This window comes from Streptopelia decaocto (genome assembly GCF_964273445.1).
Source record: "Streptopelia decaocto genome assembly, chromosome: 13".
In the NCBI taxonomy this organism is placed as follows: domain Eukaryota; kingdom Metazoa; phylum Chordata; class Aves; order Columbiformes; family Columbidae; genus Streptopelia; species Streptopelia decaocto.
In genome coordinates, this window is record NC_138668.1 from 9,678,009 (window position 1) to 9,704,245 (window position 26,237).

Genomic DNA, 26,237 nt, shown 5'->3' on the forward strand with positions numbered 1-26,237 from the left:
TGGATTCCTAACGAGAAATGGTCTGACAGATCTGGTTTGCCTGCTGGTGCAGAGGCAGGAGCACAGGCTACTTCACTTTACCTAAGCTCAGGAAGCCAACCCTACCTGATCTCTGGCCAGACATTTCTGGTAACAATGGAGGAAACATTCCCCAGCTTCCTGGGTTAAGCAGAACATTAATAAACCCCTTTCCAGAGCCAACAATCAAACCTGAGAAATCAAAACAGGCAGGACCGAAACCACCACCACCCACGTGGAGCGTCCAGCCCAGCCCAACCTCCTCCCACGCAATCCCCAAACCACAGGCCAGCCCAGTCTCCCAAAAGTATTAGTAGCAGCAGATGTGGAACAGAACAGCATTCTCCCAACAGTGAAAATAAAACATATGATGAAGAAACACTGAGACAGCAGATGGATGATGAGAAATGTCTATTTTCTAACAGAAGTTGCCATTGTTTGTTTTTCAGTCATTATCATCTCTGTAGAAGAGAGTGCACTAAGAATTGCTCCTAGGTTCTAATAAAACGCTGCTCTCTATTTTTATATTGACCATGTCCCCAAAAAAACAGGTAGTCCCTGCAGTGCTTTTTCTTCTCTCTGGGCAAACAAATTAGGTTTTTTTGACTGCCAAATTTAGGCCTTTAATTTGCAATTTAAACTGACTCTAGCTTGCCTTTATCAGGCTTAGGTTACGGTCTGAGGCCCTAAGCAGCTACCACAAGTTGTCCTTCATGAGGACGCAGGGAAGTCCCTGGCCAGCCCTTCTACTCTAATTTGCTATGATTTGCAAGAAATCTGGTTATGCAGTAACACTTTCCCCTCCCAAGGAATGGTTTGGAAATGGTGATGCTGTGGGCAGATGGTCCCAGGCCAGCTGCTCGCCATGGTGAGCGATGGGCAGCTTCGCAGTGCTATGGACTAGATCTCCCTTGGACTGTGTGTGGGTTTTGGACCTGCAGTCTCTTACACTCCGTGACCGTGACCGGACATAGCAAGATTTCTCTGATGTATACCTCAAAATAATCATAAAGAAAGAATTCTCAAAATAGCAAGGATACTCGTGCCAATCTCCCATTCCCCGGGGCTGCTGAGCCTTAGCGGCAGTTTTACGGCAGCGCGTTGGAGTAATTCCCCGCCGTTCTCAGCCCAGAGCTGCGAGGAGGCCCACGGACACAGCTTCTCCAACACTTCTGTGTGCCTCCCGAAAGTAGGTCAATGCAGCATGTCATCTGCCAGGCTGTTTTTGGGAAGACGCGCTCCCTGCTCAGGCATGGCGCACGCCGAGCGGGCCAGCCACGTCCCTGATGTAACCCCTCACCCAGCTGCCAAGTTACAAACATCAATAAAACTGTTTGCGTAAATTAGAAGAGAAATGAAAACCACAAAAAGCCGTGGTGAGCCAAAAGTGCCCCCCCCACCCTGCATCTCCATTCAAGTCCTTTCTGTAGCATATTATAGAAGAAATAAATAGTGACTTAAAAGAGCTTGCGGGCGATGTGGGCTCTGCGGTTCTGCTCATGGCTGCTCCAGAGCTTGGCAGCTGAGAAGCATCTCCCCAACCACTGCTCCTACTTTGAAGGGGAACAAGCAGCTACTCCTATTCATCCAAATCTTCCTGCTTACGCTAATGCAGGGAAAGTTTGTAGTCAGAATTACCCTCACTGAATCTTGGCAGCTTCATGGCTGGAGATAAACAGTTTTGCGGGTGGTGGGTTTGCTCCTGGTTTTGCTTTTAAGTAGAAAATATCCTTCCTCCCAGTTGAGCCAGTTTGGAGTTATCCTTTCCAGTGTGAAAGCATTCCAAAGCAGAGGATGAGCGTGAGCACCAGGAGTGCCATGCACGGACCTCCCACCTCTCCGCTGCTGTCCCAGAGGCACCGGAGCTGCCCCCTGCCCCACACCAGCTGTGGGGGAGCCAGGAGCATCCCCACCCTCCAGCCACACAGCCCGCGGCTCGCTCCGCAGCAGTACAGGCCATTTCAGCAGCAGGACACCACCAAAGCAGCTCGCCCCATCACTGACTAGCGCTTATGCTCCTAATTCCTCATCCTCTGTGAGCAGGGAGAGGTACACAGACTCAGACAGCCCTCACAATCTCATGGGCAGGCCCAGAGGTTTCCAAGACAAGGGTGTTTAAGCACCTCTATTTCAAGGAGAAGGAGAAAAACAAAACAAAAAACAATCAACAACCAAGCTCAGTACTTCCAAGAACGGCTTGGCTGCTTCTATCCCTAGCAGAAGGGGTCACAGATGACGAGCACGTGGACTCCAAACTTCATAAGTGCCGTAATAGTGCTACGAGCATCCCTCTGCACTACAGGGATGAGGAAAACTCTGATCTACTAAGACAGCACTACAAAGAACAGCAGGGGATTTTTTTTTTCAAGTATACATATCAATTTTAAAATGACATGCAAGTCTTCACTCCTTTAATTATTTCAACAAGCAGTACATATAGTACATACATATATATATTTGCCAGAGCAGAGCAAGATGTAATGCAAAAAAATGCAGAAGACATAATCAGAACAATTTTGATTTTATTCTTGCTCATGAATCAGTCTTGATTTCCCATTCATGGTAGTCCCGTTCCCTGAACAACAGCTGTACACAAAGAGGCATCTGTCCTACCTTCAGCCATCAAATGAGCTGTCTCCCTAATGCGTGATGGTGTAGCCAGGGTTAGGAACAGGCAAAAGCAATGGGAAAGTCTTCACTGCAGCAATGCCGCATGAATAAAGAGATCAGCAGATCTGTTGAGAACGTAGGAAGTGCTCATACCAGTGCCAGATACTCACCGAGTTTAGTCAAACAAGCACACAAGCTCTCCTTCCATCTGCTAAGCTTCAGTGAAGCTTTTCCTTTTAAAAAGCAAAAGCCTTGAATATTAAATTGGGCCTGGGTACCCCACTGAGAAAGCGTGCTTATAGATGTCAGCAGTAGCCTTTTGCAAATATTGCCATATTTCCAGCATCAATCTGGAAGAGAGACCGCTGAAGATGCACACAAACACAGCCTCAGAAATTATTACTGGATTGGGAGAGTATAAGTGAATGTTAGCTTTGGCTTCTGGAATTATCCCTGTGCAAGGAAAGCTTTCATTTCGCGTAGTAAAAGCTATCTGCAATGCAGATCCTACGGGGGGGGGGAAAAGCTACAAACAAAACAAACAGTGGTTTATGTTACCAGACGGAGCCAGATATCCAATACACTCTGCACCTTCAAACGCTCTGCAGAGCCACAGCAGATCCATGTCACCAGGGCAGCAGCCAGCCTGGCTCTCCACAAACTAATTCAGAGCCACCGCATGTTATGTAGCAACTCACATAAGCACTAAGTGGCCCAAGGCACCCAGAGATGTCATCTGAGCACGTTCTGACCCAGAGACTCTCCAAGATGCTGGCAGTGCAGCCGCAGGAGCGGGGCCCATTGCTGCCCCCTTGCAGCAGTGCTGCAGAGCATGACCTGCACGTGGGACACGCAACGTGGGGGGAACGGCTCAGATCGGGGTTTGAGAACTGATGTGCAGGTCTCTCTTGGCTGTAAGCTTTTAAGATGTTATCATTCACAGCCTTCATCTAGCAGGAGGGCTGGATATGTGCTTTTCTTTCAGGAAATTCCCAAATTAGCATTCAGCTACCAGGAGCACACCAACCGTTTCAGGACACGAAATGCCAGTTGCAGCAACTGCAGCCTCTGCTCCGAGGATCCCATCACAATCCTCCCAGGGCTGCGCTCAGGAACCGAGTGACACAGCCCCACAAAGACTCTGGATGACTCGAGTTCATGCTGCTGCCAGTTCCAATTAGCAATGGCACGGTGCTTTTACAGAGGCTCTTTTGCAGCAGACGGCCCATGCGCTGCCAAAGCCCAGACCACCAGCCAGCCCTTTATTTGCTGTTCTGCGTCCACCCCAGCTTGCCTGGCTCCGCAGCTCCCTGCTTTTCCCTTCAGCTGTCGTTTGGAAACCCATCAAATGCCTTTGCTGAGCTGAACACACTCCTCCTGCTGAACGCCTCTTGTTCAGCCCCACCAGGGTATCTCCACTGAGCTCAGCTCCTTCATTCAGCACAGCAGCCAACTCCTGACCCAGTGGCCCCCGAAGCCGGCATTGCCGGGGTCTCCCCCGTCCTGCCCCCCAGCTCCTGCCAGCAGCTCGCCGTCCCTGCAAACAGGAGCTCGGTTATACGGTTATACATTCCAGGTTTGGGTGTTGGCTCTGGAGTTGCATTTTCCATCTTCCCACATCCAAAGAGCTTTTAGTTTAAGCATTTAAAAAGGAAAAAAAAAAAAAAAGAAGATTTGACTATTTCAGGCTCTCCCTTGAACTCATGAACACATCTATTTCTCAGTGGATGCACTGTCTGCTCTCAGCGCACAGGGGCCCCTTTGTTCAGGGATCAGAAGCCAAGGCAAAGGGATGGACAAGGACACGAGCTCCAGGAATGCACCTTGCCCTGCCCAATGCTGCTGGTATTTGAACTGACACAAACAGCAATTCCCCTGCATGCAGGTGGGTACCTGCAGAGACCTCATTCCTAGTGGGCTTTTTATTTTTTTGGAAGACAGATGTTACAGATGTTCAGAGCATGTGTGAGTTACACAACTTTTTAATTGCTGCTTTCGAGTTCCAGTAAAAGCTTTGTTCTGCTATGGAGATGTTAAATATGTCCTATTGGATGCTGAGAGGCCTGTAGAACAACTATCTGAAGCCTAAAAGGTTTTTAAGTATCCTGACAAAGAAAGGAATCTGCTTGTAAGCACAAGCCCTGTTGTTTGTTTGCATCCAGCTGTGGCTGATCCTGCCCAGATTTCATGTTTGCCAACTAACGCCCCCTCCAGCAGTTCCTGCATCCAACACGCAGCAGACCAGAGCTGCTCTTTGGTCCAGGCACCTTGGCTTCAAATTATAGACACCTCCTCACTACCCTCTGTCCCACGTTCAGCTCCTTGACATACAAATAGACAGAAACCATACTCCTGGTCTGAGTTTACTAAGTGACTTGCACGCAGTCCCTCAGACCTGTTTCTTCCAGAGAAGATCCCTCCTGAGCTGCAGCTCCTAAGCACGATGAATGCAGCAGCCATGCTGGCTCCCCATTTCTTTTCCCCTGCAGGATGACTAGAAAGACGTCCTGTTGGATCTCACTGACAGCAGCCAAGTGCACCAGGTTTTCCTCTGGCTGTGGATTCCACAGGCATTACAGACCTTATCTGGCTACTTTAAGCACGCTCTATAACATATTCTGCTCCTTCAAATCAGTATTATTACTGCCTTCACTACATTATCAGCTAAAATTTCACTTTTCAGAGTTATTTATCATCCCTGACTCACTGCCAATGTTTGATCTGCAGTTTCCCCCTCTGCTTTGCTGTTCACATGTTGCAGAACTGGCCAGTCATCCAGGGACCATTCACATAAACTTTAAAAACAAGCAGACCATGCACTTCAGGGAGCAGGGGGAGGACAAGGGTGACCCAGCAACCACACCACCCCACGAGCAAGAACAGTTGGGACACAGCAGGGTGCGAGGAGCCGAATCTTTCCCAGCAGTGCCTCCGAGCCTGCCTTCTTGTGCCCAAAGCCAGGCACTCCACCCAAGTCTCCACACGAGCCTGTGCCCACAGGTGCCCACACCAGCCTGCTCCTGACAAACGCTTGGAGCTGGGCCTGAGAGCTGAGCCCAACACCCAAGAGCTGTGGGCTCACCAGCTCCCGCAGAGGGGAGACCCCAGGGCGCCCCAGACTCCAGCACCCAACACAGCACTCTAATGGCAATCAAAGACATGCAGCACACACAGACAGATACATATATATACATACACACACAAGGACCGCGTTTGCCTGTTAAGCCTTCTCTTTGAGAAGGGTAGAAGGCAGCCACAACAGGCTAAAGACTCTCACTGAAGTCTCAAATCCAGTTTCTGCAGCATGCAAGTCATTCTACTTCTTTCCCTCTCAAGACTAATATTACCTGGCTAGACAGAAGATTACAGCAGCAGGCAGATCAGAACTGTTTTGTGGCAGCATTGTGGCTTTCAGTGCTGAGTGGTTAACTGGTGCTTTGCTCTGCACTGAAGTTGAGTTCGAGGAGCCCCAGATCAGCATGTTCCTCAGCCAGCAGGAAGGTACCCCAAACAGCTGGCACAGGAATAGGACCGAGGAGTTTAGTATCCTCCCTGGATGGAAAGGCCAACTGAACACGAAAGCAGTTGTAAGAAAAGCAGCTGACTATGCAAGTTCTGCTAGTTTTGTAACTGCACCTTCAATTTGCCAAGACAGACCATAAGAGCTCGAGTAAAGTCACAGCTATTCTATGGAGAGTCTCCAAGAGAGCGGGGAGAGGAGAGGGAAAGAAAAGCAGAGCATATTCAGAAAGAAACTCTTCCCTACATTAAACAGCCACCGCAAAGTACAAGCTTGCACCAGGTCTCACTTCGGCAACTGACCAAAGAATAACAGTGTGGGGAAGTGCAACGGAATGATATCTGGCTAAAAATAGATCCACCTAATTAAAAAAAAAAATCTTGTTAAAAGGGACACCCAGCAGCAAGCACAACCTCTTCTTTCTTTCCAAAGAGATGATCAATATTGATTGTCTCAACAGCAGCAGCAAATCCTCAAGATCGCTTCAACGTGAGCAAGTGCTCAGCTGGTAAGACTCAGAGAAATGCTCTCTGTGTCCTTCCCTGGGTTTCTTTTATAACTGTTTAATGCCATGCAATGTTGGAGAGCTCTGCCTTTCATAACCATTGTAGTAAATACATATCAATCTCTTTCAGGTTTAATAAATAGGGATCCTAAAAGCTTTATCTGGATCTGCTTTTTCTATTCAATTAATATAACACAATACTAGAGCAATGAATTATTGAAGAGAAATATAAGCCAGAGCTTTCACAAACACGCTCTACTCCAATAGCAATTTATTACAAATTAATAGCATGCTGCATTTCCTCCTGTATCATGAGCACTAGGAATCAGCTGCACCGTCAAGCTACACCAGCCATGAGAACTTCAGAGCTGCCATAAAACACCACGATCTTGAGCACAAAGAAGCTGGGGAGTGGGAGGGAGGAGCAGGAGAGATGGACGACTGACAGAAGAACACAAGTCACTTCTCCTTGGAGGGTTTTCTACTCATGAAACAACACAGTTTGTACAGGAATAGTCAATTAGTCTGTCCACATCTTTGCTTGTCTCGGTGCTCAGAAACACGCTCAGTGTGCAGGGCTGACAACATGCTGCAGGTTCACTGCTGCATGAAAGCAATGCTGAAGTTTAAGACAAGCACTACTGTAAACAGAACTGATTAACGTGTGTGATAACTCATGTTTTCACAGATAAAATTACATCTGCTCAGCATGAGGCTTCCAGTATTTTTCAGACCCCATCCTTAACAACAAGCTTGCCCCAAAAGGACCCTCTAACCCTCATACTAGAGATGAATCCCAAACTGAAAAACTCAGCAAAAGAGTTCAAATGCCAACCAGCCAGAAAGATAGTTCACATTTCACCAAGATACTGCTCTGGAAGCACTTGCAACAAGCCCATCAAGAGCAACACAGGCATTGTCACAAGCGTGCTTTGGGAACCTGTTTAAAGATTCCCTACCAGTCTGTGAGTTTAAAGCTCTTGTTTAATGTGCTTCTTGCTAGAAATCATGCAGGCACACTGATCCTCCAAAGAGTTTGAGTAAGGGCAAATGCATTAACACCCAGTGTTTGGAAGATGTTACAGTCTGTAGCAGACAGACAGACATCTCCAGCAGCGTGTCAGCCGAGAGTTGCCCCTCTGTCAGAGCCGCAAACCCCCACAAAACCACAGGCAAGAGCAGACACCCAGCCAGAAAGGACTTTCCCTCAATGGCTCTTCTGTTTCCAATATACCTTTAAGAAGGAACTTTCCTGATAAACAAGAAAACATACAACCACCACCACAACTGCTGTACCGCCTTTTTCAATTCTATTATTAAATGCACCCAACCTCTCCCCCTTGCAGAGTAGTGACTTCCAGAAAAACAAATCCAGTTTGTTTTCATCAAGCGACTTCTCAGCTCGGTTAACCCCTGTGGCATTACGTTTGGTGTCTTCCTGTCCTCACAGAAGCTAACTCACCTCCATTTTTGATAGCTCTGATCCCCCGATGGAAATCTTCAAAACTGATGACTCCAAGTCCGCTCGGATCGAGGTACTTTGTTAGGTCCTTTACCTGCAACCACAAAAGCAGAGTTACCCATAGAGTCCTTTAGGGAAGCAGCATCTTCCATCAGAGAAACACCTATTAACAGCTTTTTCCTCCTTACGAGAAAAAGATTTGAGCTCATAACTTTTAATTTCTTAAACTGACACCAAACTGCAGCCTTTCTGTGTGAAGGGAACATAAATCATCAGTACAGAGGGGTTAATTAGTACTTGGCTGGTGCTGAAACTATTGCTTAGTTTTGAAACGTAGGTTAAGGCAGTATTTCTTGCAACCTGGTACTTCTCTGCCAGGGATTTGTTTATTTTTATATTTTTTAAAGAGGTCCTATCTTAATTGGGAAAAATCAGTAATAGGCTGCCCAGTAGGAGGGCCCAATTAAGAGGATTCAGTGATAATGAACTGCTCCACGCTACAAATCGAGGCCATACAATTTAAACATTTTCACAATTAGACAATGCCCAAGGGGGAAGGAATCACGTCAGCTGGCAAGGATTAGAACGTGGTGCCGGCACAGGCGCACACGTACAACTTGTGAGACCTGGTGAGATTCATCTGGGTGCTTCAAGCAGAACAGGCTACAGGTTGAAGGCAAAACCAAAGTCATTCCTCCAGGTCCAAAAAAAGCCTTCTAAAAGGTGCATTTGGTTTCTTCCTTCCAGGATGCCACAAGCCTTCCCTGCAGAAAACCCTTTATACCACTGATGCTTCTCAAGCTAAGCCAATACGTAATTTTTTCTCCTTTAAAAAAAAAACGCAGACCTTCATTTTAAGAGATACTAAGGCACGTTCATTTATTTTAGAGCCACATCCTTCAGCTCAGAAACAAGCCCAGGAGGAAGCAGGGTGTAGGAGATGAAAGAGGGAATTGTACAATCAGCTCGTACTCCAAGGCTGCCCTCACCCTGCCAAACACATGGACCTCTCCTCCTCCTCCTCAGCTGACGCACAGGAGGAAGGCTTCAGGCGCTCTGCAGCACTGCATTTGTTCAGCTCTCATGAGCACAACCAGTTGGCTTTTGACTCACTTGGGCAATCTCTTGGTTTTGGTTTGTTCTTGGGGAAAACGATGGTGACTCACCAAAGCTCTCCTCCCAGGGAAGGAAACCTCGCATCCCAGAGGAGACTTACCTAAGGGTGCAGAGGGTGACCAAGCCCAGCTGTGGTGCTCAGAGCTGCCCAGCTCATCATCATCAGCGGAGCTGGTTTGCCGGCTTTCCGTTTTGTTTTTCCTAAACCCAGGTCTGTGTTTATACATGAAAATCACATCTGCGACAGGCCCAGAGCTGTTCACCTGTGTGTCCACATGGGAGGCAGGACAGGGCTCTGCTCTGGGCATCCCACCTCCCCACAGCAGCCGTCACCACAGGGCTGAGACCATAGAAATCCCTTGGCTGTGCCTCTCTGGGGCCACCACGAGAGAAACCCCAAGCCCTGCATGGCCCAGGCTTGCCTGCCAGTTTGTCTTCTCTCCATCCACAATGGTGTAACGCAAGCATCTTTTCCATTTTTCTGGGGAACCTTTTCAGTAGACAGATAACAAAACTGCTGAATTCACATGGCACACATTGACTTGGACGAGTCAGGCTTCTCGTCTGCTAAACAAAGGTATTTCAGACTAATAAAAACAACTCTCAGGAATGTGTCAGTTCCAGTTAACACATCTGGCAGCTTCTTTGAGTTCAAAAGCTGTAGCTTAATTTGTTATCTGTGTATATAGATAACAGAAATGCAAGTGACATTTAATCACACTTGATAAGCCTGTAAGTGATTATCATGACACAGTCTGAAGTACAGTTTCTGTAAAGATCCAGCCACGACGTGACACACAGGACACGTGGGCCGGGCCACTCGCCGCGCTGCGGCAGCACCAGCAGCTTCCAGCCCTCGTTGCCTTCAAAAGAGACAGGGCAGCTGGACAAGTGCTTTGCTTATGCAAAAGAGCCACCTATGTATTTAAATTAAGCAGCGAGCAGGGTGAAATGAGTGAAAATGCTTCTTGAAACTTCACAACCCTGACATTATAGATGCAAACAAACAAAAGCCACACAACTGATGAAGCTCAAACCCATGGTCTGTGCTGATCCAAATGTGTCTGTATTTGCTGACCAGGCTTAAAAGGAACCCTGATCAAGACAACAGCCCCATCACCACTGACACTCAGCAGAGCTCACTGCACACAGAGGACAAGAACATCAGCAGTGTCTGCCTGGCCCCCCAGCCCTGGGGAGAGCAGCGGCCTGTCCTGCAGCAGGGCCCAGCATCCCCCAGCACCCACAGCGACACAGCCAGAGATGCTGTGGGGACATCCCTGCCCCGGCCCTTTAGTGCCCATGAGTCTCTGAACTTGCCTTCACCAACTCTGGGGCTGCAAGCTCCCCAAGCTCACTCCCTGCTCTGTACAAAAGCACCACCTTTTAACTCTTCTTTCCCTATTTATTTTTGCTATTTCATCAACTGCCTCCCAGTTCTACCACCAAAAGATGTGATGAGGTGCAAGTATGATCCCCCTGGACCATACTCTCCTCTCATTCCCTTGCAAGGCAGCTGCTCCAGCCTCTTCGCCATTTTTCCTGTTCTCTCTCCAGACACCGCATCCTTTTTCAAGATGAAAGCCAGAACCGCACACACTATTCAAGACATGGGCACATCAAGGTGTTGAACAGTGCCAAATAGAGGTCCTGGGCATTATTCCGATAGCCCCCTCCCAAAGCCCACCACCCTGTTCACACCTGAGCAGTCATAGCACTGAGCCACCGGCCTCAGGAATGGCCAAGGACAGCTCCCCCATCCCGCTCCTGGCTTCTAACTGCTAGTTTTCTCCATTTCTCCATTCCGATTACTAGGCTAAAAACCCTACCTTATTAGGACAGTTGGAAAAAAACCCAAGAATTATGGCCCAAACTGGTTTAGATTAGCAAATCTTAGCACTTCTGAAAGCACAGATTTGTTGCCTTTAGCTGAAGACTAATCTGCAAGCACAGTTAATGCCACACTCCTATTAGCACAAAAGCAAAAGTTAACACTCTCCCAAACTGCAATGTTAAGCTAAACGGCAGATATAAGCCACAGTCACAGGGAGGAGCCTTCTTTGGGCCAGAAATAAATATCAAAAATAGGGGTTTTACTTAATGTGTTTGTAGCTGGTTATACACTCATCTCAAAGAAGAAAGACCAGCTACAAATGCAGAGCATTAAAGAGTCAACAAGGATGACGTAGTTTAAATCCTGATGGAAAATGAGACGTTTAAACTACTGTAAGTCAATCTGCCTTAAGCTGAACGCAAACACAAGCCCGCAGAAGCAGAACCGGTGGTGAGAACTGCCAAACAGTCCCTGCTCGCCCATGTGCCAGGATGAGGCATAGTCCAGACCAAAGTGGGAATGAGCTCCTGACACGAGTCCGTAGGGCTTTCTGCTGCTTAGAGACATGGAGAGGGAAGCAGGCTGAGGAGAAGGAGGGAGACCATCTGGCATCTCAGCACCAAGGCAAGAACTGCTCATTGCACTGACCATGCTACCACGTTGCCTTCTGTATTAAAGAGCTCTGCATGCAAGCATGGCGTTTCACCTTCCAAAACCAACAGGATTTGCTGCAAACCAAAGTCCATCTCCAAGCACGTACACCAGCACCATGCTGTACCACCGCACCGGCTGTTAGCAACTTCCCCATGATACAGAGCACAAAAAGAGCTTCCTTGCTTCGATGCAGTGAAATCAGTTCAGTAAGTGATTTCGAGCCCCAGCTAAGCCAATGGTGACAACTCCAAATTCAAATTAACACAAGGGCTTGGCAACCACACAATGGAAGTTTCCCAGGGAGGTGAGGGATTCCCCAGCTGTGAGTGGCCTTGTTAAGCAGGCTGGAGGAAAAGGAAAAGGAAGCTCCAGGCCTTTTATCTTTACCTTATTGATGCTCTATGTCTCTATCACTTAGCAGATGGATTCAGCAGAATAAAATATCCACTGTGCCTGTTTTAAGCACTAAACTCCGAAGGAAGAGAGGGCTGCGCTGGCCAGTTGACACCATCCTTGTAACCCCTGAGCCTGCCAGCTTTCCTTCATATTCTGGCAGAGACCGGGGCTGAATCTGCTTCCAAAAAGAAATTCTTTTGCAGATTTCCAGTAGCCACAGCAGTCAGGCACCCTGCAAGGAAGAGCCAGTGGAGCTCAGCTCCTGTGGTCATATGGGATCTCATACAGCCGCAACCAGCGCCACAACTTGTCCTCCACACCATGTAAGCCAGTTATTTGATGATGAGAGTAATAAAGCAGCATTTCAGTACTGCTTTACTCTACACAGACTCTGGAAGCAAATTGAAAGGAGACAAAGAGGAATCAATACTGATGTGTCCCTGCTACAATATGTCAAAATACTCAAGGCAGGCCAGCAAACAGGCTGCAGTTCCCACCAAGAACTTGTGCACCTGCAGTCTCACACATGCTGCGATAAGCAAAGACAGATGCTTTTGTCTTGAAGTCACTCCCTCCTTTCCTTGGAAAAGATTTGACGTGTGGTCTCAGTCTTCTGAGTAATAAGACAAGTGCCAAGGTAAGTCATGGGAAACTGAGTGATGGTGAAGGTCTGGTCTGCTTAATAAATGACTTCTAGTCCCAGGCACCCAAAGGGATAAACAACATAGATTATGTGCAAAAAGAACCTACAGAGCTGTTAGACACCAAGAGACCTGTCCAGAGAACAAACAACAAGCCAGAGACTTAGTAAGAGTCTGGTTGAACCGGGTGTCCGGCTTGGCATGTTTTGGCCACTTGAGCAACCAATGGAGGCAGACCAGCCCATCCAGCAAAAAGTCCATAAAACCAGTAAGCCCAGTCCAGATTCTGACTAAGTAACACAGCATGCTTATTGCTGGCTGGGACTCAATTCTAGCCCCAAACATCAGATGAACTGTTAACACAACCACCATAGGAAGACCTTCACCAGGGAACTCATTGCCATACTTGGACCTGATGGCAGCAGCCAGCGTTGGCTGGAGACTGCTGCAAAAAGCAGCAGCTACCTGCAGGCAGTTCAACACACATCTGCATTTCACTTATTAAAACCTATTTCTAGAGAGAGGCAGAGTTCAGCCTAAAAAATGAGCAGAGACACTCAGACCAGAGCTTTGAAAGCAGCTGCTCAGCACGAAGGCGGGTTGGGTGCCCCCACCTCAGGCAGGCATTCCAGCAAGGAGGTTGTGGTGGGCAGAGAAAATACCTGGTTAACTTGAGCATCCTGACTGGATCCGGTTACCAGTCGCTGATTGCCGGGCTTGGCAAGCCGTGATGCACACACGAGCCCCCAGCAGGCTGCAAGGCAGGGACTGGGTCAGACCATCCCTGTGCACAGCTCTGCTACAGGGGCATGAAACAGAAACAGGGGGACCTTAGGCCCCTGACACCCCATCCACGCCCCTCACAAACACCCACCTCAGTCCCACGCACTTCTTACCACCAGCTCTCCCCAAACTATTTATTGATAGGAAATTCTTCTCTCTTCAAAGGAATATTACAGAGGACTAATAGGTTTGAGGATCTTACCCTTGTCTCTTCCCCTCCAGAAGAAATGGGAGCCTTTGTGGTCAAATTCAAACTCACAAAGGCAGGACCAGGCAAGGAAGCAGGGTCCATGCTCGACAAGCTGCAACTTCAGCATCAGCTTCCAAAGGGCCAGTTTCCACCTGGTACCTTTGATGAAAGTCTAAGGAAAACAGCCAGCCCTTTGATGGGAAAGGACCCTGGGTACACACAAAGGGAAGCGAGTAACTGCAGTCTTTCACCATTTCTGTTAACAGCCCTGAGAGTTTTCCAAAACGTTTATGTTGCTGTTTAATCAGCTTTGCATGATTAAGCACAGTGCACGCAGACATCATTCCCTATGCATCCGGATGTTCTGCTTGGACACGGACTCCGAAGTATTACAAACAGAAAATAAAACTTCACTTTTAACCCAATGCGGAGCTTCTTCTATCAGCCTCTGCTTTGCATTTTCTCCAGCTGGACCACACTCCCCTTTGCTGCCTGGATCCCTGCCCGGCTTGGTGTAAGACTCCACGCTACATTAAATGTGCCCCAAAACAGCCTTTGCCTTCTGCTTGGCCTTCTGGGTTGTTCAAACCACCTCATTTGATGTCTTCGGATTGTAGCAGAGTCTGTTTTACAAAGACCTGTTTGAAGACACTCTGTTGTGTCCAGCAGGATCGGGGTTTCCTACTTCATATGGCCAATAAGGTACAACACATGGGATGGCAGGAGCAGACCTTGCCAGCCAGCATGTACCAGAACACCTTCTCCACCCAGTTACAACCTGGGGAGTTTCGAGCAAAACAAAGGACCATAAATGTCCTAAAATCCAGTGGGTCTTGGAGCTTTAAACAGAGGAAACTCATTCACATTGAACAGCCAGGTCCAGACCAATTCTGGGTACACAGGGGCCCACAAATCCTGCTTGACTGACACAGGACATGAAAATCCAGGCACCTCTCAGGTAACTCAGACTACCCTCTTCTGCCTGCAAGAAGACCAAATCTGCTCTGAACACCTTTTATCTTCAGGCAGAAAAACAGTAGTTCAAGTCACACAACCCCTGAACTCAATCAGAGCAAAAGCCAAGTGCCACACTGGCATGATTGCCAAACAGAGGGGATTTTTAGCTGGCGATACTCTAAAGTACAGGAGAGGGCTCATGCCAGACGCTCTCCTGTTAGGTTTAGCCAGATCTTTGGCCTGAAGTGCTACACAGGAATTTAACAGAGCAAGCACATGCAATGTAAAAAAACTCTCGTGGTTATGCAAAGGTGGATGCAGCATCCCTACTCTCTGCGTGTAACCGAAGGGAATAAGCCATTATACTCATTTGTTTGTAAAAACCCACTTTGTCCCTCAAGGCTAAACCCATCCTTTAAAGAAAGAAGAATAATATTTTAAAATGCTAATTACAGAAGTCAGAGTAGTTGGAATTTTTAATCTTTGGGAAATGTGCAAACATGCTGGAATTGCTGAACCTCCTGCAGCCAAATACTGGAGCAGCTGCACAACTTGCCAAAGACACAGAGGTCCCTATAGATCGTGCAGACACTAAATCAATAGATTGCAATGTGATCAGCTGAAATGAATTGATCCCTGTTAATGCAGCATTTGTCTGGGCTAAGACCACATCTATTCCCTGCCCTGTGCTGGGTGCTGAGAGAGCACTAACATGCCAACACTGTGAGCATAACTCCATGTCGCTTCATGCGATGTATTTCCCAGAAAGCTGCTGTGATCTGAACCACGGCTGCACCAATCTCCAAGCCACAACACCCTTTCCAGTGCTTCATTTCTGCAGCTTCGTCAATGGAAACGGGGAGCCTGAGTGGAAGGCTGATAACTCGGGATTACACTGGCTCCAGCAACGTTTATAGGAACTGAACTCTCTAATTTGTCAAAGGATCTGGCACTACAGAAAGCAGGCAGAACCTCAGAGCAGGTTTCTCTTCTGCTGCAATTACACCTAATTAACTAACCTCTAAAATACCCTCAAGGGGGCAGATCTCATTACAGGAGAAGCAATGGTCAATTGTGAGTAAGCAGCACAAAAGCTGCATTATTTATTTCACAACTGGCGGCACTTATCCAGGGCTGCTGCGAGCGTGTTGCTCCCCGAGCCCTTTCAGAAGCTCCAGGAGTTGATCAGCGGGCAGATTGTGTCTGGGCAAGTCTCTGTCCACCACCCAGTGCAGATGCTTTCTGCAACATGCATCCCTCATCGATTCACCTGTCCTTGCTCTCACTTCAGCCCCAGAGACTGCAGGGCCCTCTGCTACCAGTCTAGTACTTGAAATTAAGAATCAAGACATTATTCTGAGGAGACAAAGAAAAAGATTCAGCCTGGTTTATTCTCATCTCTTCCTGCTACAGAAAAAGATAACCAAACCTACTACGTAAGGCAAAAGGGAAATAAGCCTCCCATGGTTTTACATCAGCCTGCAAATATTTAAAGAACTGGAACAGGGGGGCACCACCCACAAACCAAGGGAGAGAAGCCCCAGCAGTTCAGTTGAAACAAACTGAGCAAGTTCCCCAAGGGGGACAAGCTCCTCTACTTTCCCACCTGCCCAGGAAGATGATCTCACCACTGACCACATCCACTTGCCTAAGAAACCCTCCTGCCTCCTCTTTATCTAAAACGAAAACTGTTCACTTGACTTTTTGATGCATGTCACCTACTTTGGGCAGTTCTACACCAACCTTGCACCCAGGTGGCTTTGGCCCTGAGCCCCAGGGCACAATGCTGCTCACCAGCTGCTCTCAGGGTCCCCAATTCTGCTCACCAGCTGCTCTCAGGGTCCCCTGGCTCCTTCTACAAGCACAGGAAATACCAGAGAGAGATGTGAATATGTAACAAACGGGAGTATCTACTCCAGGCGGCAAAGGACCAACCTATAGAGAAATCCCTCCCCAGCAAACTATTATTTTTCCCTTTTTGGAAGGGGAAGGAAGGTCTCCAGGTCAACTGTCGGCTAAGAACAAGCCCAAAGTTGACACAGAGGAGCAAGTCTCCTGCGTCTCCCTCCCAAATCCACAGAGTGCCATACACATCAAAAGTGTGCAAAGGAAAAGATTTCCCTTCCAAGGTTCAAAATTCAACAGGAAGAAGAAAGAGAAGCCAGAATTTGTTTTAAAGAGCTGGCAGCCAGAGAAGCCTGAGGATCCAATCCCTTCCTGCCCACCCTCTCAAGAAACCAGAACAAATCAGTGCATCCAGCCAGACCCTCTGCACATAGTGTGGAGCCAAAGTGCAGGATGTCTTCGCCAGCCCAGATTACCCACATTCAGCAGTTTTGGGTTTTTTACCTTCTGGTAGAAATTCCTCTGGTCTGTACTACCTACAGATACTTTTTGGACTAACCCAACCAGCTCCAAGGCTTATTCACAGGCAGCCTTAATATCTTTACATTCATTGTGGCTTCAGGAGTCTCCCTTTGTCATATGTTCAAGTGTGTTCTCAAACAGCAAGCATGACTATTTCCAAGTTGTCCACCAATTGTTGTCACTGAAGTGTAACAACACATTTAAAGAAAAAAAAACAAAAAAACCCCACATTTAAAGAAACAGCTTCAAGGATGGTTTGGAAATATTAACAAGAACATAAGTTACACTGAAATAGTTTTATCCAAATTTAACTGCGTTTGATTCAAGTGCTCCAGATTTCCTGTCACCACCTAAGCACTCAAAGGCTTCAGCAGTGACGCTCTACTATAAACATATTCATTTGTTTAATGAAACTTGAAAAGTGTTCTTCCTCCACCCTCCAAAACATTGAAGGCTTTTGTTCCTCTAATGACACAGAAGCCTGTTCTCACCCTTCCAAACACAACTCAGAGGCAGGAGACTGGATTAGAAAAAAAGTTTAGTGCTAGGTTACTTCTTACATAAACCACAGGCAGTAATTAGGCTGGAGCCACCCTTGGGAGAAGAGCCAAGCGCCACAACCGAAGTCATCCCGGGCTCGAGGCGGGACGGCTGCATCCTGCTGGAGCACGGAACTGGGGCAGAAAGCCTACGCAGGGTTTCAGAGCTGATCTGATCAGACAAAAATTAACTCCATAAAACATGCCAGGAGTTCACATATTGAAGAAAAGGCATTTTAAGATGCTGAATATTTCGCAGTGCCTGGTCTGGTTTCACGTAAAGTCCCCCTGCAACAAACCCAGGTATTTCTGTGATGGAGGCTGTTTGGTTACCAAACAGACTGTCTGGGCTTATAAATCCAAGACTGCAGCTTTTGCTTCTATTTCCTCCCAACCAGGTTAGAAAGCAGCACAAAAGCCCCATAGCACATACCAGAATAAATCCTCTCACTACCTCAGGGCTCACTTTTACTAACTCACCCTCTCCAAAATACAATGTACATGCTATAATCTCTGAAACAAAATCATAATAACGAGAAAGAGGAGAAACCTGCAACTGCCAACACACAAACAAGCAAACCCTGAAAGCAGGAGGAGTCATCTCCCACCCTGCAGACCCTGGGAATTTGGGGAGCACAAGAAGCCTCGGGCTGCAGAGCTGCAGCCCAGCTGAGGGCACGACACAAGCCCATTCCCAACCAGGCAGCTAAATATTAGAGACCCGACCGTGAGAGAACTAACTGGACTTCCCCAGCCAGACGGAGCCTGCCACACTGTCAAAACCAAGTTTATTGTAACACAAACAAGCGTGATTCAGAGACCAGCAAAGCATAAAGACTCATTTCTGTTTTAGAACTGCTTCAAATTAGTTCCCTCCTCTTGGCAACCCTTCGCACAGGCTTCAGAAAGGGCTGTTTGTGCAAAGGCAAGTACACAAAGCAGACGTGCTGGAGGGGGAGAGAAAGCAGCCCCGAATGGTTTTGAGGCTCAGAGGTAGATGTTCAGAAGGGAGAAGAGGTTGAGATGCATAGCTTGGGGAGCCCAGGACTTCAGGGTGGCATTGTAAGCACGGGACTCACAAGCCTCACCACAAAAACAACAAAAAAACCCACCTGGGACAATATTAATGTTTCTCCAGGAGCCACCACGTGCCCAGCAGAGCTTTTGCTCCCGGTGCTCCAGCACGGCTTTGCAGGTCTCCACCAGGCTGGCAGACAAGTCACCTGCCTCTGGCTTTCAGTCCTTCCTCTCCCACCAGCATCCCTGCTCCACCTGCTGCACTTCTGCCACGTCACCCACGCTGCCAGCCTGTCCCCACCGTGCCACCAGGGAACGGATGCTCCACGGAGACTGAAGATGTGCAGCACAAAGTCCAAGAGCCAGCTCCCTGTTGCACACCAAGGTCTCCAGCATCTCCCCTGGCCCTTTCAGGACAAGTGCCCTCCCACAAATCTTGTGTCTGCTCTCGGCATCCTTCCGCTGTGCTCCTGCCAGCACAGTAGTCCCAGAGCTTCAAGTAGCCCGGGGAGGATTAGCTAGTTGCTGCATCCATTTAGCCGGCATTGGAAAAAAAATTCCACAAGGATATCCAAATTTCTTTTTCCCCCAGCTGCAATCTCCTCATGCACACACAGTGAGCGGGGTGAAGAACTGCCACTCCCCTGGAAGAAATAAGGAATGCGGCCATGCAAGACTGGAGGCAACAGATGCCTTTTAATCCCTCTGCAGCCAAAGGCAGCGGTGAAAGCCACAATGTCCTGATCAGCTTTTAAAGCCAAGGTGGAAGGGAATGTTATTTTTCCATTAGAAGAGTTTAACTTTCAACATCGCTACACTTACCCCAAGCAGAAGGGCCCCTCAAGCAGCCCACTAGTTCATGCTGCGTTTGCTTGGGACTGTAGAACCACGGAGCGGCCATGCAGATCCTGGTCCGGCACCGTGCCCTGTGCCCCCTGTCCCGCCCCGTTTGTTTCCTGCCCTTGACAGCTTCTGTTCTCTACAAACTGTTGGTTTGGGCTCCTTTTACCTCCTGTGCATTTTGCTCAAGCTGAGTTTCCTACTGGACTCTGGGAAGTGGATTTTCCACAGGGCTCCGCCGAGTCTTGCCAGATTACGCGGCTCCCAGCACCAGGTCCTCTCCCTTCGGTTTTACTCCTTCTCAGGGGAGAGGAGTAAGCAGGAACAGCCAGAAACCTTCTGCAAGCTGAAAACCCCTTCTAGAAGCAGCAGTGACTCAAACCTAGTGTAACACTACTGGTATTTCACCAAGGGTTATTGTAGCAGAGGGAATAGTAGCTCTCTTTTTCTGAAGAACTACAATGCATTATTAAAAAAAATTAAAAAAATAAAAATCAGAAGACTACCAGGCTGTTCACAACGTAACCAAACAGAGGGACATTCAGCCTTCAGACAAAGCCTGTCCCCCAGCTGTAACCAACCCTCGTAACATAGACAGCAACGCTGCTCTTCCCACACAGCACCCTGGGACATCCCCAGAGCTGTCACTGTCCCAGCCCAGGACTCTGGTGGGCTCTGCAGTGCTGGGGACACACCAGAGCCAGCACCCACACAGGCAACACCAGAACTGGTGTCACTTAAGCAATACCAATTTTTGCTAGTCATAGCCTTAAATATCCTGCTCCCAACACGGGAGAAAGCCTCCCATGAATGCACCTTTGTCTTACAGACAGCTGCCCCACATGCTGTGGCAAACATTAAGCAAAACTTCGGAAGAAATTTTATTGCATTAAAACAAAACCAAAACAAGACAGGAAAAAGCTCTTGCAAGAATTTTAAATGAATAATTGAAAACCAGACAAATACCTCTGAAAACCTTTAGATGAATTTCTTTTTACCTGCGAAGACTCCTGACCCAGCTTTCAGCAGCACTCACCCAGTACAAACTGGCCTCACAGCTGGGGTTACTGGGTGCCGCATCCACACCCCATTTCCCTGGAAATCCCGCATTCAAAGGTGGCACTGAGGCTTTTTCTATCTTCTGGGAATGTGGGAAGGGGAGAACATTTCTTTATTTGTAGAAATTATCTCAAATTCCAGAGGAACCCACCTAACTTTTATCAAAGATCTGTAATTAAAATAAATGAACACCCTGCTCAGCAATAGCTGTATTCTCGCTCTGAAGGAGAAAGGAAGAATTAAAAGGTTTCTTAAATAAACTGGCAGCTGGGATAAAATTACCATCGCTGCCCCCCTCCCAGCCCGTACAGACAAATCATGCCTTTGAGTATTCACGGTCCTGCCAGACTTGATCCAGCCCGGATAAGCCATCAATCTGATTACAGCCACAAATGTAAGTATGAAACATATCACCAAAAAGATCTGTTTGCGGTATGATACGCTCCTAACCCTTCCCAGCCACTCCAAGAATGGGACGCCTTCAAGAAGCTTAAAGCCAAAACTTCATAGGAGAAGCAAAAACCCAGGAGCACAGAAATCATCTCTTTATTGGAGTCTTTGGGACATTTACAAATGAACAAACTTCTTTGCAGATTCCATTTTCAGCTAACCGGCAACCACCTCGCCCAAAATACATTGCATGAAATATGTTGGCTTGGAAGCATTTTCCTCTCAAGGGGAAAAAGAAAAACTCCCATCTTCAGGCTCCTGCAGAATGGATGTGTTATTAATGATGATAAAAAGACCTTTGAAGAGGGGGTGGGCAGAGGCAGCCTGAGTGGTATTGGAGGTGAGGACGGGCTCACGCCTGAACCAGCAAAGCAAACAGGAGCTTTGCCATGATTTTTTAATGGTAAAAACTGGGCCCTTGGTCAAAGCAAGCAAAATATTTCAGATCTGTTCCTATTCCAAAACACACATGCATGTCCACAGGCACGCTCCAACCTATTATACACCCACAGATCACCCTCGCTGCAATGCCAGCTCCACTCTCACCAGCAGACACCAAAGTTAAACAGCAATTAAAACCTCTGAAAGGTACAGCAGCAGCAACACAGTTGGAGGCAATTTAAGCTTCACTCATATTTACATGGCCTGTGAATCCATGCAAGATAATTTTAGAAATCTCTTCATAAGCAAATCCAGTTATTTCCTCTGCTCAAAGGGTGTAAGAACCCTCAAAAAAATTTCAAAAAAGAGGTTTTCTCATGACAGAGATCCAACTATTAGATTTCAGAAGGAAGCAGGAGGAAACCAAGGGGAATAGGGAGGGCGTCCAAGATCAGATGCAATGTCAGCAACTCCAAGTGAGGACTACACAGGAGGTAAGAAGCATTTGATCCAGAGTCTGTGTGCAATTCCCAGAGGATCCATCAGAGGTGAGCAGGAAAAACAAGCTTGAATTCACCAGGGGTACCACTAAAAAGCTGTAGTTTGACATTACGCAGACTTCATTCCAGAAAGTAATTGCCAAATCTTACAGATTTTTCTGTTTAAAAATAAAAATAAATCCCACCATTCTCTGCAGTCGCTGTCTGGAGTGAAACCTGCTACCCCAAAACGTGATTTCTTCTGCAGCACCCGGCTCAGGCTGGGCATCTCATTGCGAGAAGCTGAAAAGGTGGTGGGAGCTTGGAACAGCATAACAAACCTGATAAAAAACTTCAGAAACCATCGCGCGAGGAAAAGTTCAAAGCTGAATATGGAGAGCTCAGCTGAGAATAAACTGATGTGGCGGCCAAGGAAGGCTGGCAGTCAAGGACAGATACTCGAAGGACATAAATGTTGAAGAAAGCAACACGAAGCACATTGAGATGAAGTTTGAACCAATCATTAAGGAAAAACAAAACAAAAAAGACAAAGATCTCTGTCAGAGTATGGAGGGCAGAGAGGCTTTAGAGCTTGGAGCATTTGCAGATGGGCTAAACGAACTCTGGGACTTCTGTTAATGGAGCAGAGGCAGTGAGATCGTGTGGTGCAAGAGGCTTTTCCACCTCCAGCTGTCTTCTAAATGAAAACAAAAAGGAAAACAATGCAAGACGCCAGCAGGATAGCTTCTCCTCATGCCTTACAAACACTAGGTGCTACTCCACCCCAACACAACCCTGCATTTCCACCTAGTAACAAATCTAGTGAGAAAAGGCTTGGCCTCTGCGTCACTGTGATAGGACAGATACAGTGCAACTGTACAACCCGTAAGATAAATTATGTATTTGCTGTTTTAAACTATTGCACAATAGCCTTAGTTTCTGTATAAACCACAGAACTGCAAGATACAAACCTCCTTGCTTTATGAAGTGACACAACATTTAAGTAAAGTGTGCCTCTGCCTCCCAACTCACTGTCTAAACCAACCTTACTCCGGGTGCGGTACCAGCTGGGGGGAGGGACCCCTTCGGCTGCTCCTGCACAGCAGCTCCAAGGGAGCACCAGATCCCAGGGGAAGTGATAAAGGGGACAGAAAGGAGACAATAAAAATACACCACGTTTATAAGCTGTCTCACATGCTACTAGTGAGCAGCCCAGAGGTTTTTGCGTGAAGTCAAGCCATCCTTGTGACCTTCTCCTCATCTTGTTTACTAGTCCATGGAGCATATAACGGGCCCCAGCAAGCTCTTCAAGTGGCACAATAATCTGTGTTTGACAAACAGTCACCTGTTACAGATTGCTGAAGGGCTGTCCCATGACTGGATCTTCTCTGCTCAAGGCCAAGGCCACTCCTATCTAAGGGTGTCCCCCCCACCTATTGGGACCTCAGCATCATTCCTTTCCATGCACCTTTTACTGTGAAGGTGATAGCCTCAAGCCCCTGTCATTTCAGAGAAGAACAAACTGTTTTTAGGTTTCCATGCCTTGATCTCTTCCGGTCCATACCGGCACTTCACTACCAATACCACAACCATGAAGCTCTTTAGGACAGTCTTTCAACCACCCAAGACAGTTAAGCAAAAAAAAACAACAAACCAACACCCCAGCCCCACCCCCCACCCCATTTTTTTTACTCATGGTTTTCATTGTACAGAGAAAAAGCAAACAAAACAAACGAAACCCCCCCACATAATAGACATTCACAGCCATGTCATTTTTATGGCATAAATGTCAGCTAGTCTCTTTCCTTTGACATTTAGCTAATAATTGTTTCAGCCAAGTAATCTGACAGCACTGAGCTCAGTAGTCCATAAATGCCCCTAGTGTTTTACTGAACACTAAAGACAACACCCACTGCTTTCCAGCTCCACCGTACATGTGGCTATACACACACATGCTTTCCTCAACCCTCTCGGAGCCCTGGATGAATCAGCTGGCTGCAATGACTTGCTGTGCTTAAATTTAGCAATTTATTCCACCAGCACCCCATGCAAACCTTTCCTGCACCCCCCATGTGGGCAGAAGCCAGGAGAAAGGAGGGGGAGGAAAAAAAAGGAAGCAGGTGCCTCCCCCTCTTGCTGGGGACAGTAAGAGGACTGGAATTTGCTCATCAAACCCTGGAACCTCTCTTGCCAGCTTCCAAGTTCCAGTACAACCTTTGTTTACATCTTGAAGTTTCCATTTAGTCCTCTTAACACCATTTTACCCACCTAGTCATGTTCCTATCCTTTAACTTTCATCTGAGCTGGACTTCCATTTTTCAAAAGACTCTGTGTTAGCCCAAGTTACATCTGTTTAAAACAAAATTGGGCAAGAAACTTCCCTTTATAACTCTGCACATTTGCTGGGAGCTTACAGACCCAATCACTGACCCCTTCTCCTTCACACTGAGTTTGCCTTCTCGCTTTTCTAAGCTGCAGGCTACTAATGATGCACACCGAGGCATCACAAACATTACTGCTCCTCTCCTGGGTGCCTCTGCTGAAGGTACCAGGCTGTGTTCCCTGGGGTGCCTGTTACCTGTTGGTTCAGTTGTCACACCAAACTCACCAGGGTGTTCAGCACTTTCTGTACCAAGGGACAGTTGTTCTGCACGCCAAGAGCTAGCTGTACGAGTTTCTTGGTGAAGATAAATGTATCTAAAAAGCATAATGTATTTCAGCGTGGACAGCATTACTGGTAGCTGTGTTCAGTGGGAAGGAACAAATGATGTTAAAGGGACTGCCAAGGCAAGAAGCCTGCAGACAACCACTTTAAGTTGAGTCAGTTTTCACGGACAGCTCCTAGCAGTGCAAAACCTCCCTGGACACCATGCTTCATTGACTAGAGACCCTAGCAGTTTGCAAACACTTCTCAGGCCAAGATCTCAAAGTACTCTACAGGCTTATCCTTGCACCTTTGAGGCGCTGGCACAAGTCCCATGTCAGAATGAAAGCAAGAAGTGCCACACGGGACTGGAGCAGCAGGTCCGGGCTGAGCCACACAAGCTGCTGGTGCTGGCAAAGGCCAGACCCACCTGCCGCATCCCCTGCCGCGCACACGTGGTCTGCCTGCCCTTATTTCACATGCGCCTGGGCTGCTCCACACCAAAAGCACAGGGAGAGACACGCTGAGGCAAACGGTCTCTCCCTACGCTTGCACCGCGCCCTGAAGCGATGGCCATCACACACACCGGGTCTGTGAGCTGCTACAGAACGACTCGCACGCCGACGTGAATGGACCTTCTGCTTCCTCTGCTGGCAACAGCAACCGGGCAGGCGCACAGCAGCACAGAGCGCTCAGACCACGGCAGGAAGGTGCAAGTCGGAGGCTTTAGGCTGAATAAAGCTTCTCTCGCCCAGCCGATGCAGGAGCATGTTGCAGAGAGGATCGTGTAACTCCCCCCAGTGCCACGATGCTACCTGGTTAATCATGCAACGAGCAGTAAGCGATGCCATCTGCACACACGCTGCTCCTTACTAGCAAGGATCTGACAAAGAAGTTACACGTTTCCAATTCATGGAGATATTTTCTAGAAGAAATGCCTTTATTTTATAAGAGGTGTTTTTACCATGAGGACAGAAACAAAAAACCCTCCTCTGCCAACACACTCCTTCATACACGATGATTTGCTTTGTCATGCCACTTCAATAACTACACAGCAGCCACAGATAAAAAATTAAAGCAGATCTGGGTGAGCACATAGAAACTTCATAACAATACCTACATGCCTTAAAAAATAAATCCTTTTTTTTTTCTTGTAGCAATGCTAGTGCAGGCCAACGTACAAAACGTCAACAAATTAATTTCCATCCCCGGTATGCTGCTAGAGGTCTCTCCATTTTGGGTCATACCAGGCAGCTTCAAATTACATCGCATCTGATCTGCTACAAGGAAACACAAGCTCACCATGGTACAAAGCAGCACAAAGAAGAAAAAAGAGCATTCAGGATTGTCAAACCCATGATAAACGAGCGACTCAGTACTCAGCGTGGTACCCCAGGCCCACGCAGGGACCCGGGCAGCTGGAAGGGCATGGAGCCGCCTGAGATCCCAGGACCTCGCTGCTGGTCCCCTACACACGGGAGCTGCGCAAACCCAAAACGCGTTAGTGATGGAGAACAAAGAGAGGGGATGCGGGCTCCTCGCGGCACTGCTGAGATGCTGTTCCCAGAGGATCAGGACCTAGAAAATATGAGCTCCAGTTTCGCCTGGCTCCCTCCATACCTCCTGCATCCATTTCAGCCCACGAGTGCCCTTCACTTGGGCCAGCCCGGAGGCCGGTGATGCAGACACTGTCCTCGCTCATGGTTAAAGCTCCTCCAAGGGCTGCTGCTGTAAACGTGAGCTGCCTTTGCTCATCACCCCTTCGGCACATGGGT

General features: G+C 47.7%; 1 protein-coding gene across 2 annotated transcripts in view; it reads right to left on the minus strand.

The window, feature by feature from the left end:
• RAB11FIP3 (RAB11 family interacting protein 3) overlaps window positions 1-26,237 on the minus strand; it is a 72,448-nt gene that overhangs the window by 45,337 nt on the left and 874 nt on the right. For both annotated transcript variants that reach the window (XM_082064971.1, XM_082064970.1), the window contains exon 2: window positions 8,116-8,209. In XM_082064971.1, the coding sequence (XP_081921097.1) occupies window positions 8,116-8,209 (94 nt within the window). The remainder of the gene's footprint in view (window positions 1-8,115; window positions 8,210-26,237) is intronic.